General features: G+C 40.1%; 2 protein-coding genes across 2 annotated transcripts; one reads left to right on the top strand and one right to left on the bottom strand.

The window, feature by feature from the left end:
• The first annotated feature begins 5,717 nt into the window (after positions 1-5,717).
• Positions 5,718-8,003, top strand: LOC117305360 (octapeptide-repeat protein T2-like). The gene is made up of 2 exons (XM_033790231.1): positions 5,718-6,064; positions 7,937-8,003. The coding sequence occupies exons 1-2, from the start codon at positions 5,718-5,720 to the stop codon at positions 8,001-8,003; spliced, it is 414 nt and encodes a 137-aa protein (XP_033646122.1).
• Positions 7,546-9,472, bottom strand: LOC117307188 (melatonin receptor type 1C-like). The gene has a single exon (XM_033791864.1). The coding sequence runs from the start codon at positions 9,357-9,359 to the stop codon at positions 8,292-8,294; it is 1,068 nt and encodes a 355-aa protein (XP_033647755.1). The 5' UTR covers positions 9,360-9,472; the 3' UTR covers positions 7,546-8,291.
• Positions 9,473-15,445: the final 5,973 nt, after the last annotated feature.

Below are 15,445 nucleotides of genomic sequence, written 5' to 3'. Positions count from 1 at the left end.
TAGTTTTGCTAGACGACGGCCGTGTGATAGTGCGTCGGTTTGCCGGGCGCTAATTGGCCCCCACGAGCCACCTCTGCCACGGTTGCCTCCTACTCTGCACTTTGCCGTGCACCCAGAACACCGTCTTTCCACCAAGTCGGGGCCCCGTGCCGGGCCCCCACTGCAGCCGGGCGAGAGCCCCGCAGCGGCCCCCCTCGGCCCTACTTTAATAACGGACCGGGTCTTCACGCTAAGTAGTCCTAAAGCTACGTCTAGATCAGCGCGTCTACCAGTGTTGAAGAATAGGCAGACGCGCGCGATCTAGCCGTAGCTGTAGCCGAAGTCGCCGTTTCGGACACGGCCTTAGACTAGCACAAGGCGTGCATTACCCAGACGCCCGTTGCGTGTACGAGGATGATAAATTAATAGTCTGTATAACCATTTCGGATTGCACGACACTACATGCAGCACAGTAAAAGTTTTTTTCAGTCTGTATTCGCGTCGTCCGTGGATTGTAGGATGGTCTGTAACTTAATAATAATAGTACAGTATTAAGAAATGTTTGGGGTGTTATCCAACACATATTGACTGCTTTTACTCGTGCAATGGTTAAAACGATGACTCCCTCGGTGATCCCCCTAGCGTTCTATTTTCCCGAGGCTTCGCCTCGGGAAAATAGAACTCTCCGGGGATCACCTCGGGAGTCATAGTTTTAACCATAGCACTCGAAGCAGTCAATATTTGTATAACATTTTGTAGCAGCAGGTTTGGGGAGTTGTTACATAAGAGTGGACTAACCACTGGGACCTGGTTGTTTATATTTTCATGTTTAAAAGATGCAAGCACTGCTTCAGACCTCTTTATTCAAGTACATTTGTAGCAGCAGGTTTGGGGAGTTGTAACATAAGAGTGGACTAACCACTAGGACCTAGTTGTTAATATTTTCATGTCTAAAAGATGCAAGCATAATGCAAAATGACTTCATAAGGTCATTCTCGCTCGGGTATTCTCCGATGGGCCCGAACCGCTGTGTAGTATTTAGTGCCTTCCTGTACGTCGGTCGTACGCAGAGCTAGGTCAAAGGTAAGCGTGGATGTACGCTTTACCGGCCGTTTTTGTTTGCAAGTGTCATGGTCATTTCGTGACACTCCTGTGCGGGTGCAAAGTTGCTCTTTCAAATTACATAAAAAGAGCATGTCAGTCTATTTAAATAACTAATGTGAGGCATGAGGATTCAGTCTGCATAAGACCCATAGACAAATGTAACCTTTGTCGACAAAAGAACCCCATTCGTGAAACTTCTGGCTAGAAAATCATACGGAAATAGACCTTGTTTGCAACGCATAGGGCCGAGTTTTTGCCAACTTGGAAACTATGCAATAAATGCAAAATATAAATGCAAATCAAAAAAAGATCGCTAATGTTTGTAACAATAATACAGAATTATTCACAAATTGTGTTGATTTTGTTGAAAACAAAACGGAGCTCTGGATCCAGAGCTCCGTTTTATTTTCCATGGAATTGCCGTCTGCGCGGCACAGGTCCGGGCTACATTTAGGTACATGTTTGGGGCTACGTTTAGGTCCGGTGTGGCGGCCTCAGCGCTCCGGCGGTCTCAGAGCTCCGGTTGACGTCACCGGAGATTTCGGCACGCAGTAATCAGGGTCTCAGATCTCTGGCGTGCCAAGCTCTCTGGGGTGACGTAGCATGCTGTTGTTGCGGGCGTGAGTCGAAATCTGTAAATTATGGTGTCGCCTATAGTGCTGTATCACAAATTTACGTTAATATTTACGTAAATATTTGCGATGTTAGGGGGCGAGTTTGTACCTGGAGGGGCGAGAATGCTGTGGGGCGACTTTGCATTTGCAGGGGGTGACTTATTCACCACATAATTTATAAACGAATCCCAATAATAAAAAAAAAAAAAAAAAAAAAAACATACATGAAAAGATAAATCCTTCATCTACTGAAATAATATTGTATAAAACAATTCTTTTGATGACCAAAAAGGACAACAAAATGTAAGTTGTTGTTTTTACACGGTTACAGATACATGTATAAATCTGAAAACGGTCGTTTAACCGGCCTCCCTTGTCAAGCCTGACCGCAGTGGTGTGTCAACGTAATGTGTAATCTTGATCTGACAATCTATTGATATTATATTTAGTGGTGCATTTTTTTGGTATATAAAAAAACACATTAAAAAGGAATGTACAATTATGACAACTGATGGGTCACGGTACATTGTAGCCTAGTAAAAAATTTCTTTAAAAAGTGATAAACTGCTAAAAGAAAGGTTTTAACACAATAACAGATTAAACACACAATATGTAATGAGCAAGAATTAAAACAATTAAAACACTTAACAATCAACCAGCACTTGAGGACACTGGACACCCAGTCTTCTGACTTGGTGTATTTTAACATGTACACACACACACAAATGTGAAAATTTGAACTCTTTTGGTCGTCGAAGTTGCACAATGTTAATGGAAAAAAAAACACCCTTGTCACACGATATTAACCCTTTTCTCGAAATTTATCATAAATACAGAGCCCCAGTTAACTGGGTCTACGTTCGATTCAGAAGTCCGGAAATCGGGCAACTAGTTAAAAGTAAACATTTTCTCACCAACTTGGCAACATCGTTGCCTAGAGTTCGGACAGCTACTTTGACAAACTCATTAATCTTCCTTTCTGAGAAATTAATGTCCCAATCAAGGCTCAGTTTAGTCGTTACTACTAATTGTTGACGATCGGAAAAGAGCAGAAGTCCGCTTTGCTGTCCGCCATTATTGCGACTGCATAGGATAGTACACAAATATTTCGACTCCCGAGGTGATCTCCGGAGCGTTCTATTTTCCCGAGGCGCAGCCGATGAAAAGTGGAACGGTCCGGGGATGTTTTTTACTTGGGGATATACAAAACGTGTGGCTAGTCCTAAGTTAGAATGAGTAACTCGTCTTAAATCTTTGTGAGATCCACCTCAGGTCTCGGATTTTGTGTATATCTGCTTGTTTTCTCTCCCCTAAAGTTATGCAAAACGTCTCTACTATGGATATTCGGCATGTTTTGTTTTCAGCAAGAGTTGTGGGGCCCATTTTATGTGCAAGAATGGATCACGATCTTTACTCATGTATCCATGCATTTATACGGAGCTCTGATGGTGCCATCCGACATGTTGAGGTCCTGACAAAATCATGAACAGTATGTGATGTCACCAGTCATATTGGTCAATTCGACGGGTCGGCGCAATTTTCTCAATGGTACGTAAACAAATTCTGTCACACCCGGTGTTGCGGTCTCAGATGTCCGGCGTGCTAAAAGCTCAGGATTACTAATACGGTAGTATTACGTCCTTTCATACCTGCGCACAGCAAGCAAAATTTTAGTGCCGGACTATGAGATGAGTCAGTTCTGCGCTAGTATAGGGTGTTACTTTTAACATGTGGATCGAGAGCCAAAACATGAAATGTTACACTACCACCTCCCCAGAATTATTTCAAAAAGGGAATTCAAAGAAAGCCCGAATTCCATAACGAGGCTAAAAACAGTACGCACAATGCGCAGTTCAGGCACAACCATCCGTTGTTTAGCTTCATACGTCTTGGGGCAATTATGGCGCCATCCACATGTAGCACCGTACCTTAAAGCCATTGGACCCTTTCGGTAAATAGTATTGTCCAAGGCCCACTTCGTGTATCACAACTTATATATCAAATAACAAACCTGTGAAAATTTTGGCTCAATCGGTCATCGGAGTCGGGAGAAAATTACCACCCGCACGTTTCCGCACGTTTCGCCGTGTCATGACATTGTGTTTAAAATAAATCCGTAATTCTCGATATCGAGAATTGATATTGTTTTACTGTTTTCTCAAAAAATAAAGCATTTCATGGAATAATATTTCAAGAGAAGTCTTTCACCACTACCTTCTGTAAACCCTGTAAGTTATTTGTAAATCTGTGTTTTTTTTATTTATTTTTTTCTGCACCGAAAGAGTCCAATGGCTTTAAGTACGATCCAAGTGCGCCAATTCTGTTCGTTGTACGTCCTTCTTCGCTTAATACCCACCTCGCGGGAAAAAAAAGTCGACTCTTGCACGGCATTCTAGCGGACAATATTCCTGCTAAGTATAGCCACGAAATTGGGCCCCTGGGCTAAAGCGGATGTCATGTTGACTTCGATGAGATTACTTTTTTCCTTGTCAAACCCTCGAGTGGCGAGCACCCACTCATCCACTGTGGAGGTAATCAGTATTGAATTGCTATGCGCTGGATCCATTAATTCTCAGATAACAAGGACTTGCGCATTGTGCATTGTGCAAGTCATGCCTGATATCTTCACACGAAAAAAAAAAACATTTAAGTGAAAACAAAATTACTTCTTTTTAAGAGTCATTTCACGAATACTTTGACCTGCTTTTGTTTGGGTCCATGGCAGCAACCATGTAACGCACCATTAGCCTTTTTTGAGGTATGGGCACTTTTGATTTGGGTGTATGCAGGCAAGTTTACTCTAACCAAACTAGTGTCATCGTGTCCATGTGACCATATCTCTAACAGGAGACAGGATAATACAACAGTAGTGACAACGACAAACGACCAGAGCAGCAGCAGCCACATCTATAAGCTGGTTTTGTGGGGTTTTTGCGACATCTGGCTGGGAGAACAGCCAATCATGTGTAATATTTCATCACCGTCTGTCTGTCTGTCTGTCTGTCTGTCTGTCTGTCTGTCTGTCTGTCTGTCTGTCTGTCTGTCTGTCTGTCTGTCTGTCTGTCTGTCTGTCTGTCTGTCTGTCTGTCTGTCTGTCTGTCTGTCTGTCTGTCTGTCTGTCTGTCTGTCTGTCTGTCTGTCTGTCTGTCTGTTTAGCCTATTTTACTCCACTGCAGGAGGAAAGCCTCTCCACCAATTATCCATTTTCACTCTTTCCTGAGCTGTCGGTTGTCAAGCAACGCCCATACTCATCTCCTCATCTTCTGTTTTATCATGACCCTGTTCTCTTGTCCGGTCTCTTGGAGTCCAGTTGGTTGTTTTGCATGCCCACCCATACCTCATTCTATAGGTGATCTGCCAATCTCTACTTCTTTGATGTTCTATTATCACCCTTAGTTTTGCTCTCATGTGTTGTCCATGTCTCGGCACAAGCCTTAGGAACTGATCCGTCAAAATACGCCAGCAAGCTTATTTTTCACTGAGGAGTACGAGGTGCGTTTGAATGTTACATAATAATGTGATTTGTTACGCGATCTGGCAGGTAAATTCTATCTAAATAATTTGGTTTCATGAAGAAATGGATGCGAGGACTTGTGATGTCTAGACAAACTGCTCGTCATAGAAGAATAATCTCGTTATGTCCTATCCCCAACCCCACCCGAATGAATACAACAAAGGAAGGTTAGACCGTAAGTGCACAATAACAGTAATTATTTTTTTGTTTTATTTGAAGGCCCTTTTTATAGGCCCTTTATAAATTGTTTCCTTCTGTTTTGACCTTTTTTCTGTCTCATCTGGCGTTTCACTCACAATTGTCATTTTTAATCCAATTTGAAACGAAAAGTGAACTCATTCATTTACGCCACCAAGGTTAAACACGCAGCTTTGCGTATAAAAACCCGGGTCAGATTAAACAAATTAGCAATAGTGAAGTTTATTCTTTTATCCGTTTTTTATTTAAAGACATTGTAATGTGGGTTTGTCACTGAAAAACTTTGGATGTGGCAAACAGATCCATCGATGTCAGAAAAAGCGCGCAAATTAGAAAAAAAGCAAGAAAGCAAGCAAGCAAGGCAGCAAGCCATCAAGCAAGCAAGCCATCAAGCAAGCAAGCCATCAAGCAGGCAAGCAAGCAAGCCATCAAGCAAGCAAGCAGGCAAGCAGGCAAGCAGGCAAGCAGGCAAGCCGGCAAGCAGGCACGCAGGCAAGCAGGCACGCAGGCACGCAGGCAAGCAGACAAGTAGGCAAGCAGGCAAGCAGCAGGCAAGCAGGCAAGCAGGCACGCAGGAACGCAGGCAAGCAGGCACGCAGGCAAACAGGCACGCAGGCAAGCAGGCTAGCAGGCACGCAGGCAACCAAGCAAGCAGGCAACAAAGCAAGCAATCAAACAAACACACAAAAAAACGAACAAACAAATACCCAAATAAACATACAAACAATGACACTATTTGACATCATAAGTTCCTTCACATAATCGTTACCTCCTTTATTCAGACATACAATTGCAAACCATCTTCATCAACATCCAAGTTGTTTTATCATGTTTTGTTAAAACGTTTGCAGTGAGTTTTACTGTCATTTTTGTGCAGTTTAAAAGTGATTGTCATAATTAATTTAAAAGAATAGTTGACAGCCACTGGCATGGTTCTTCTCATAACCACCACTTCTCAAAAGAGATACCGACGGTGCTGCCGCAAGCCTCGCCCAATGATTAATTTTGCTCTAATTTTAATATAGTGAGGTTTGCAGATCGACATTGGCCAAACTTATAGATCCTATAATTAACTTCAATTCATTAGTAAGACGTTCTATACTCTTTTAGAAAAATAGTACAATGTGAGAATACATCAGTACGTAGAAAGGTAAGCTTATCCTGTTAGTTTTTGACCTGTATAAGTAGTGTTACTAATCAACATAATGTTGTATTTATACTCAATCTGTCTTGGGCCATATTAGTTTTACAACTCGACGTTTCAGTTATGTTTGTAATTGTCTTCAAAAGACGATATTATAATAAATTGAAGCTTTTATATATATAGCTCCTTATGCAATGCCTCAGTGTGTTTGACAAAATTACATAAATCAACAACTACATTAAAGATATTCATTTTTGGTTTAACCCTTACATCGATGTGTGTTAGCACTGTATACTCAGTACTTTCCAGAGTGCTGTGAAAAAAATCACAGGCATAAGTTACTCGGTCGGGATTCGACTCCACGACCCTTGCAATTCTAGAGCAGCAGATCATACCAACTAGACTACCGAGGTTGCCCGGTAGTTAGAGGCAGTTTGAATCTATATGTTTTAGCAGCGGGTAACAGCAACCAATTTAATAGATGTTAAATTTGCATCGGGGATAAAGCATATTAATTCTGGTTTTAACCCATATACACCGATGTGTGTTAGCACTGTGTACTCAGTACTTCCCCGAGTTTTGTGAACAAAAAAATCACAGGCATAATTATAAGCAGTACAAAATACACAACAATAAATAATGATAGTTATAGGAATTTAAAGGAACACGTTGCCTTGGATCGGTCGAGTTGGTCTTTGAAAAGCGTCCTGTATAACCGTTTGTTATAAAATCGATATGGTTAGAAAGATGTTGTAACAGTAGAGTACAATGATCTACACAAATATGCCTCGAAATTGCGTGGTTTTCGTTTTACCTCGTCGACAAACACGGTCGGCCATAACAAAACTTTGACTCCCATAAATAGCTGACCGTGTTAGTTCGCGACGTAAAATGAAAACCGTGCAATTTTGAGTGATACTTGTGTGGATCAGTATATTATACTTTTAAAACATCTTTCTAACCATATGCATTTCATAACAAACGGTTTCAAACACTTTTCATAGACCAACTCGTCCGATCCAAGGCAACGTGTTCCTTTAGGAAGAGTCGATAAAATCATAAGTATTGAGATGTTACCAGAGTACAGTTTACCTCGGCCAAGACCGACCCTCAACATCTGGTTGACCCAGAAACTGGAGAAAAAAAACACGTGATTTTGTCTCAGATTCTATTACCCTTTTCGAAACTACGGCTTCGGCTTTAGTTTCGGCTTCAGGCTCCGTCCTCTCGTCTGAAGCCCTGAGCGCGTACGCAAAGCACGCGCAAAATTATCATAACAACCAAGGAGCCAAGCTAGCCTGAGCCGATTACAAAGCCGAAGCCGCAGTTTCGAAAATGGCATAATGTCAGTTTGATTTTTTTTTTTTTGTGATTTTGAAACAGATTCCAGGTCAAACTGACACAGAAATGCGTCAGACTCACCGGGGCTCGGAACCCGGGTCGTTTTTGACCCGGGAGATTAAAGAGTGCGGGAGATACATTAAATCGTAACATTTATTCATAATAAATAGTGTGAATTGTGGGCCTTACAGTTATTATCATCAACAAGTGACGCAACGTGCACAACAGAAAGCAATATAGTTACCGTGATTTACAAACACTTTAAAACAATTTGCAGACTATTTTTAATGACGCAGTAAAATCACTTCTATTATACCGACGCGTAGACTCAACGTTTCGATCAGTATGCTCTGATCGTCTTCTGGAGAAAGCAGCTAGAGATTAATACAACAGTTGATTATTGTTTCTGATTGTTCACACTTGCACTGCTAGTCACAGCCATTGAACTGTTGGTCACTCCGGACACCGTGTTTTCGCGGCTCTGGTCACCGTCGACCTTACGTCGGCACAGCAGGGCGAACACGGTAATTGGAGATCGAGCAAGGATCAGAAAACGGCGTCTGTATGTGTCGTTCATTACGAAGTAGATGACCACATTCCATAAGCTGTTGGAGTAATGAAGCCAGTACAACGCGAAGTAGACGTCCCACGGAACCCTTATCTTCGCTACGATACTGACGAAACCAACCGTGACGTGAGGGGCCCAGCAAAAGTAGAAGGTAAAACACATGATGCAAATCATCCGGAAAAACTTGATGGCCCTCTTCGTCTGGGTGGCGCGGTCCCCATGCTTCATAGTCAGGAGCGATCGCATCCGGGCGTTCTGTTTGAAGGCCCTCAAAACTAAAAAAGAAGTAACACAGATGGTGACCATGCTGGGCAAAACAAATATAATTGTGTTTAGTAAGACAGAGACCACCTGATCAATGTAAGTTGCTGTGCATGAGCTGAGTCGATAGACAAACTTGTAGGCTACTTGCTCTTTCAGGAAGAGCGGTATGAAGACAACAACGGGGGTGCACCAGGCGATGGCGATGCCGAACAGGACCAGTTTCTTGGTGACGATACGGCTGTAGCGGAGGGGATGCACTACCGCGATATATCGCTCGATACTCATCACGGTCATCGTTAGGGGTGATATCTTCTTTGTTGACGCTTCGACCGACGCTACCAAGAGACAGAGAAGATCTCCGTGCGGCCACTTCTTAAAGATTGTCGGGTAAATGGATGTAGTCGCTACAAGACCGGTGAAAAGATCGGCGAGCGAGAGAGAGATCACCAAGTACCCGTGACAGTTCCGAAGTGATTTGGTGGAAACGAGTGTCACTAAGCTCATGAGGTTGCCCACAACGGTAAGACATGAAATGAGGCTTACAGCGCTAGTTTTCACGACGCAAGAAACATCTTCGGAGCAAGTTGAAAAGTCTAGCTGATTGTTCCAAGATGACGAGTTATTACCTGCCATTTTTGTTCTTTCTTTTTGACAACTAGGCTTTCTTTTGCAGAAAGAAATAGGTACTGAATGTGAAGAAATAAGTACTGAATGTGATGAGATTAGTTTTTCAAAGTTGTCAGACAAAGTTGTTGGATCTGTACGCAAGTCTATAAGCACGGACAACCGTCACTCGGTCGAGAAAATACAGGTAAAAAAAAGTGAAATAGTTTTGCCTAAATTCTGATAAACAAACTAGGCAAGCCCGTTTCTAAGTGAATAGGAAACTGCTAGAAGATGAAACAAATTGTATTTCGTACAGAGCAGTACCGTTATTTGATAATATCGTAGACGAGCAACAACACGTTCTTTATAAGTACTGACCGAATCCCAGACAAACCACGCCTCAAAAGAAGCTTATTGGTCAACCGTCTTTGCACTTAGTTGCTGAATTAGTGGCTAGCGGATTGGGTCACTGCGTTGTGCTGAAGCATGCAGCATTAAGCCCGGTTCATACTTCATGCGAATGCGAATGCGAAGCGAATTTGACGTCACTCCCTCCTTTCGCAGCGATATTCGCAAGGGAGTAGGGCAAAGGGCAACTAACGTCAACTGCGACTTGTTCGTTGCGAATTTGTTACGTCAAGATTCGCTTCGCATTCGCATTCGCAGGAAGTATGAACCGGGCTTTACATCGCAACCCCACTAAATGTGAGAAGAAAAAGCATCAAGCTCATAATAATTATAATTGTTAGTACATGCATACCTTCCACATAATGTTCTATGGACAGATTTGAGAGCCCCAAAGGGCATACAAAGTGTGCCCAATATTGTGTTATGGGGTTTGTTTGTAATTGTAATTTTTACTTTTTAGTGTAAAGAGTAATATTTTCAGATACTTGAGTTGTTTGTAGTAAGTTTTAAAGGTTTCATTTAGGTGTCAGCTGGTCTGGCCTAAGTTTAAGTTGGTAAAAAAAATATATATATATATAAAGCACGGACTATGTGAGATTAGAACCAGTTTTAGGAGTGTAATATCTGAGAAACTTTGCACAGTGTAATAAACAAATTAACAACAAACAAAAACAGAAAAATTCCTAAACACTTAAATAATGTTAAAGAATATCCAAGTAGAATGCCAATTAAATATAAGTGACCAAATCTATAAAGAGAAAATAAAAAATCCATAAAAAATATGTAAATAAATAATTTAATGAGTAAACAAACAAATAAATTAATAGAAAAATACAAACATAAGTAAAAAAATTAATAAACAAATAAACACATTTACATATAAATATATAACCCCTTGAGATATAGTATAAGTTAAAAGTAAATTGTGGAATTGCACATAGTTGTTATGAAAATGTAAACGGATTCAGCAGAGACCAATTAAGAAATTTGAGCTGTAGCTACACGATCTTCATGCTTCAGAGCTTTTAAAAAAAGATGGCAGAGAAGTTAAAATGGCACAATAGTCTAGACCAAATTAAAAAAAAAAAAAATTCGAGCGGCATTTTTGAGTAAAAGTTGGTACCATACCTGATTTAGTTAATTTGGGGGTGCTGAATCCGAAAATGGTGGATACCAAGGCTAATTTTTAGTCCTTGTCCCTGAAAATTTTTTTTTTTTTAAAACAATACAGAAAACCTAGCAGACGACGGACTTCTCACGTCAAAAATAGTCAGGTTCTGCTGTGGTTCAATGATGTTGTCAGGTACCTGGGTGCAGGTCAGTTATCCGTAACAAACTTTTGAGTGTACTGGATGGTCCTGCAATCAAATTGCACTTTCAGAGGGACCAACATGTGCTTTCAATGTCATTTTGAAAGTATTTGAGTTAGTGTTTTTTCTAATAAAGAGTTATTTATTATTTGAACATAATTCCTCTGTTGTTAAAAGCACAAACCGTTGATTATTTTCTCTTATAATGTAGACCTATATACACTACTTAAACAGGTAGGCCTACCAGGTGTAGTCTAGACTCAACAATCATACTTCATGGCTTGAAATTATCATACCAGTCAAATAAAACTTGATTTTAAAGGATTTTAAAGTAACAAATTGTTCGATTACAATTCTCCCTCGTTTTAAAAAAGTATTCTTCACAGTTTTCGAACCAATCCTAACTATTGTAGGCTAACAATTGAAAAAAATCCAGTTTGTTTGTTTGTTGGCAGTATAACGCATCGTTGGTCGTGTTTGTACACACGGACAAATTTCACACAAGAAGACGATAGTAAGATTCAGAAACAAAGGACAACAAAATATGTATCCCCTCCATTGATAAAACAATCCACCCTCTCTTTTCAGCTGGGTGTGAAGAACAAGGATAAAACAAATATCTCTTTATTCATTATTACCGCTCAATCCACAAGTATAGACTCGTACTTTGTTTTTGTATGTCAGCTTTTTTTGTCAGAATAGTTCAAGATACTTAGAGTGCGAAAATCAAGCAACATTTTGAAGTGTTTCAGTTGGATGTCACTTAATATTATGTCCAATAAATAACCCAATGTATATAAATTATAAACAAATGTTTTGTAGTATTTGGGCTCCCATCCCTGTCCTTACAGAGACATTTCTATGAAAGAAAATACAGAATTAATAGTACACAACACATTGCAATTCGATTGAATAATGACTTGCGAAAAAACACAAATCATCATGCAGATGGACTATCATTCAGGAAACTGATAAGCAAACATATAACTTTGTAAACATGTAAATTTCCTTTGGGGAGATACAGTTACATGACATTACAAAAATGCCTCTATGGAATCGACACATCAAAGCATTCCATTCAAGCTGATATTTTCCAAAATCCAATAGTGTTCTACCTAAAATTAACCTGATTTTATGTTATGTTATGATAGAAGTATACCGGAGAAGGTATCCTTGTAGTACTGAAACAACACTGAAACACATACAACAGCTTGGTGCAAGGAGGCATCTTCTTTTCAGTGTATGTCATCCTTTCCAGCATCCACTTATGTACAGAGTCATCTAAAGTAAGAATCATATACTATCACATTGCAAAGAAGTCTACTTTTTTGTTTAGCAAAACAATTTGCCACAGTTTGTACTCCAAACTATGATTGCTAATATCGAAGATACGCACACACACCTTTCATGAATGATTCATTGCTGGGACCCGTCCTAGCTGACATACAAAAATAAATAGGAGTCTATGTCATATTATATAGCTCTATGGAGTCTATACTTTTGGATTGAGCGGTAATAATGAATAAAGAGATATTTGTTTTTCCTTGTTTCTCACACCCAGCTGAAAAGAGAGGGGTGGATTGTTTTATCAATGGAGGGGATACATATTTTGTTGTCCTTTGTTTCGGAATCTTACTATCGTCTTCTTGTGTGAAATTTTTCCGTGTGTGTACAAACACGACTAACAATGCGTTATACTGCCAACAAACAAACAAACAAACAAACTGGAATTTATTTTTTCAATTGTCAGCCTACAACAGTGAGATTGATTCGTCAACTGTGGACAATACTTTCTAAAACGGGGGAGAATTGTAATACAAAAACGAGTTACTTTAAAATCCTATGAAATCAAATTTTTGACTGGTAAGATAATTTCAAGCCATGAGTGTGAACACTAAAAGCTAACCTATTCAAAAACAGGGAGCACTGAAAGTTGATATACAATACAATTTTCTGTATCATTGTTGAGTCTAGACTACACCTGGTAGGCCTACCTGTTTATGTAGTGTAGGCCTACATTATAAGAGAAAATAATCAACGGTTTGTGCTTTTAACAACAGAGAAATTATGTTCAAATAATAAATAACTCTTTATTAGAAAAAACACTAACTCAAATACTTTCAAATTGACATTGAAAGCACCTGTTGGTCCCTCTGAAAGTGCAATTTGGTTGTATATCTATCCAGTACACTCAAAACTTTGTTACGGATACCTGACCTGCACCCGGGTACCTGCCCTGTATGGTATCCCGACAACATCAATATGGAACCACAGCAGAACCTGACTATTTTTCACGTGAGAAGTCCGTCGTCTGCTAGGTTTTCTGTATTGTTTTAAATTTGATTGTTCAGGGTGAAGGACTAAAAATTAGCCTTGGTATCCACCATTTTCGGATTCAGCACCCCCAAATTAGATAAATCAGGTATGTTACCAACTTTTACTCAAAAATGCCGCTCACTTCCTTAACTAGAGCCCTTTTTGGAAATCTGGTCTAGACTACAATTGCGGAATTCGATCGGATGAGCTGACCAGAGTCTGGGAAATATGTGGATAGCACTCGGATGCAAAGATTGAGTTCTGGCAAATAAATGTTTGAATGTTAAAGGCAGGGGACACTATTGGTAATTACTCAAAATAATTATTAGCATAAAACGTTTCTTGGTGACGAGTAATGGGGAGAGGTTGATGGTATAAAACATTATGAGAAAAGGCTCCCTCTGAAGTGCCATAGTTTTCGAGAAAGAAGTAACTTTCCACGAATTTGTTTTCGAGACCTCAGATTTAGAACTTGAGGTCTCGAAATCAACCATCTAAACGCACACAACTTCGTGTGACAAGTTTTTTTTTCTTTCATTATTATCTCGCAACTTCGATGACCGATTGAGCTCAAATTTTCACAGGTTCCTTTACTTTATGCATATGTTGAGATACACCAACTGTGAAGGCTAGTCTTTGACAATTACCAATATGTGTCCACTGCGTTTAAAGCGCTATAACACTTCCATAGAGGATAACAGGTGCTTTCATGGACGTGGCTTTCGGAGAAAGCCGGACGTGTGGAACTCATTCCCTATCAATTAAATTATGATGAGAAACTGTGAGTATAGTGACATTGTGCCCTTTCGGCACCGGGGGCGCTTTTAATAGCAAACTTACAGACGTAATTACTACTCGGCAGTTGACGTGGACACGCCTGCAGCGAGGAGAAGTCGTTTCAAGGTACGTACTGATTACACACAATCCTTGAAGATGATGCGTTTACCACTTCACCGGGCTCTCAAAAGACTCTACTATTCACAAACTCATATAGATTTACCAACGGGGCCTTCAAACATAGCAGACTACTGGAACCCAATGATGGCACCTGAACAGTCAATCACATCGAGGAAGTCGATCAGGTCTCAAATTTCACCAAAATTACACCAAATTTAACGTTTGAAAAAAGTTGGAACCAAACTTTGGATTTGTATAATTTATTTACACCATCTTTTAAAGGAACAATTTCGTTTACGCACCACATGTGACCCATTTTTTCCTTGTCTTTCGGGCAAAAGCGGAAGTTTTAAAAACGTCAAAAATTTCAGCCCTGCAGTCAATATCAAATGGAATTTGTACATAGGTTAAGTGATAATTTATTTGAATTCATCATGATATGGTCGTCAGTTTCGGGGGAATGAGACGTGAATTCTGTCGTCAATGTTCACGACTTAAGGCACAATAATTCATGTGTTTTGTAACGAAGTCGTAACTTTTGACGGAAAGATTGGCGTAAATATTCACGACTTGGGACACAAGTCGTAATAATAATAGTAACAATTTGTGTCAAGACTAATTGATGTCAGTATTTATGTACGATGCCTTTCATGGCCAACATTGAATGGGGCTTCCAGGAAGTAATATCTACTTGTAATAAAGTCATTCATGGTTTAGCTGGCACCAATGTACGTTCAAGAGCTCACAACCTCCCTCAAACAACTTATACCGTTTCGGTAGTTCGCAAGTCCATACATTTTGCCCAACCCGTCAAGAATGTCATACCATATAGACGATGTGACCTGTGACATCACATGTTTACAAAAGAGCCACCAAGCCTGCAGGACTTCATGCAGGCACCATGTGTACACAGCCTAATGTAAGAAAACATAAAATCTTATATTTTATGGAGATTGCATTGCTTAATTTTAACATTTGATGGTGAAAGGGGGTACATCTCAAAACTTCTCCAGCTTTTAATTTCATAACTCTTGGTTTTATGTGGAAGCTATGACACAAACTGTCAACTTTTCCATGGCCAGTCCAGTATCTTGTCTGCCAGACTAGCCAATGAATGAAAAAGGTCTCACTTATGTAAACAAAGTTTACATGATCTATAGGTGATCATGTACTGTGTACGCT

This window comes from Asterias rubens, chromosome 2 (genome assembly GCF_902459465.1).
Source record: "Asterias rubens chromosome 2, eAstRub1.3, whole genome shotgun sequence".
Taxonomy (NCBI): Eukaryota; Metazoa; Echinodermata; class Asteroidea; order Forcipulatida; family Asteriidae; genus Asterias; species Asterias rubens.
The sequence above is the reverse complement of the archived record's forward strand: the minus strand, read 5'-3'. Positions and strand labels throughout refer to the sequence as shown.

Excerpts from the sequence above, each read along its gene's own strand:
- LOC117305360 (XM_033790231.1), top strand. The coding sequence starts at position 5,718 with ATGTCAGAAAAAGCGCGCAAATTAGAAAAAAAGCAAGAAAGCAAGCAA. Across the intron at positions 6,065-7,936 it reads GCAGGCAACCAAGCAAGCAG|ATTCCAGGTCAAACTGACAC; the intron begins GCAACAAAGCAA and ends ATTTTGAAACAG.
- LOC117307188 (XM_033791864.1), bottom strand. The coding sequence starts at position 9,359 with ATGGCAGGTAATAACTCGTCATCTTGGAACAATCAGCTAGACTTTTCA.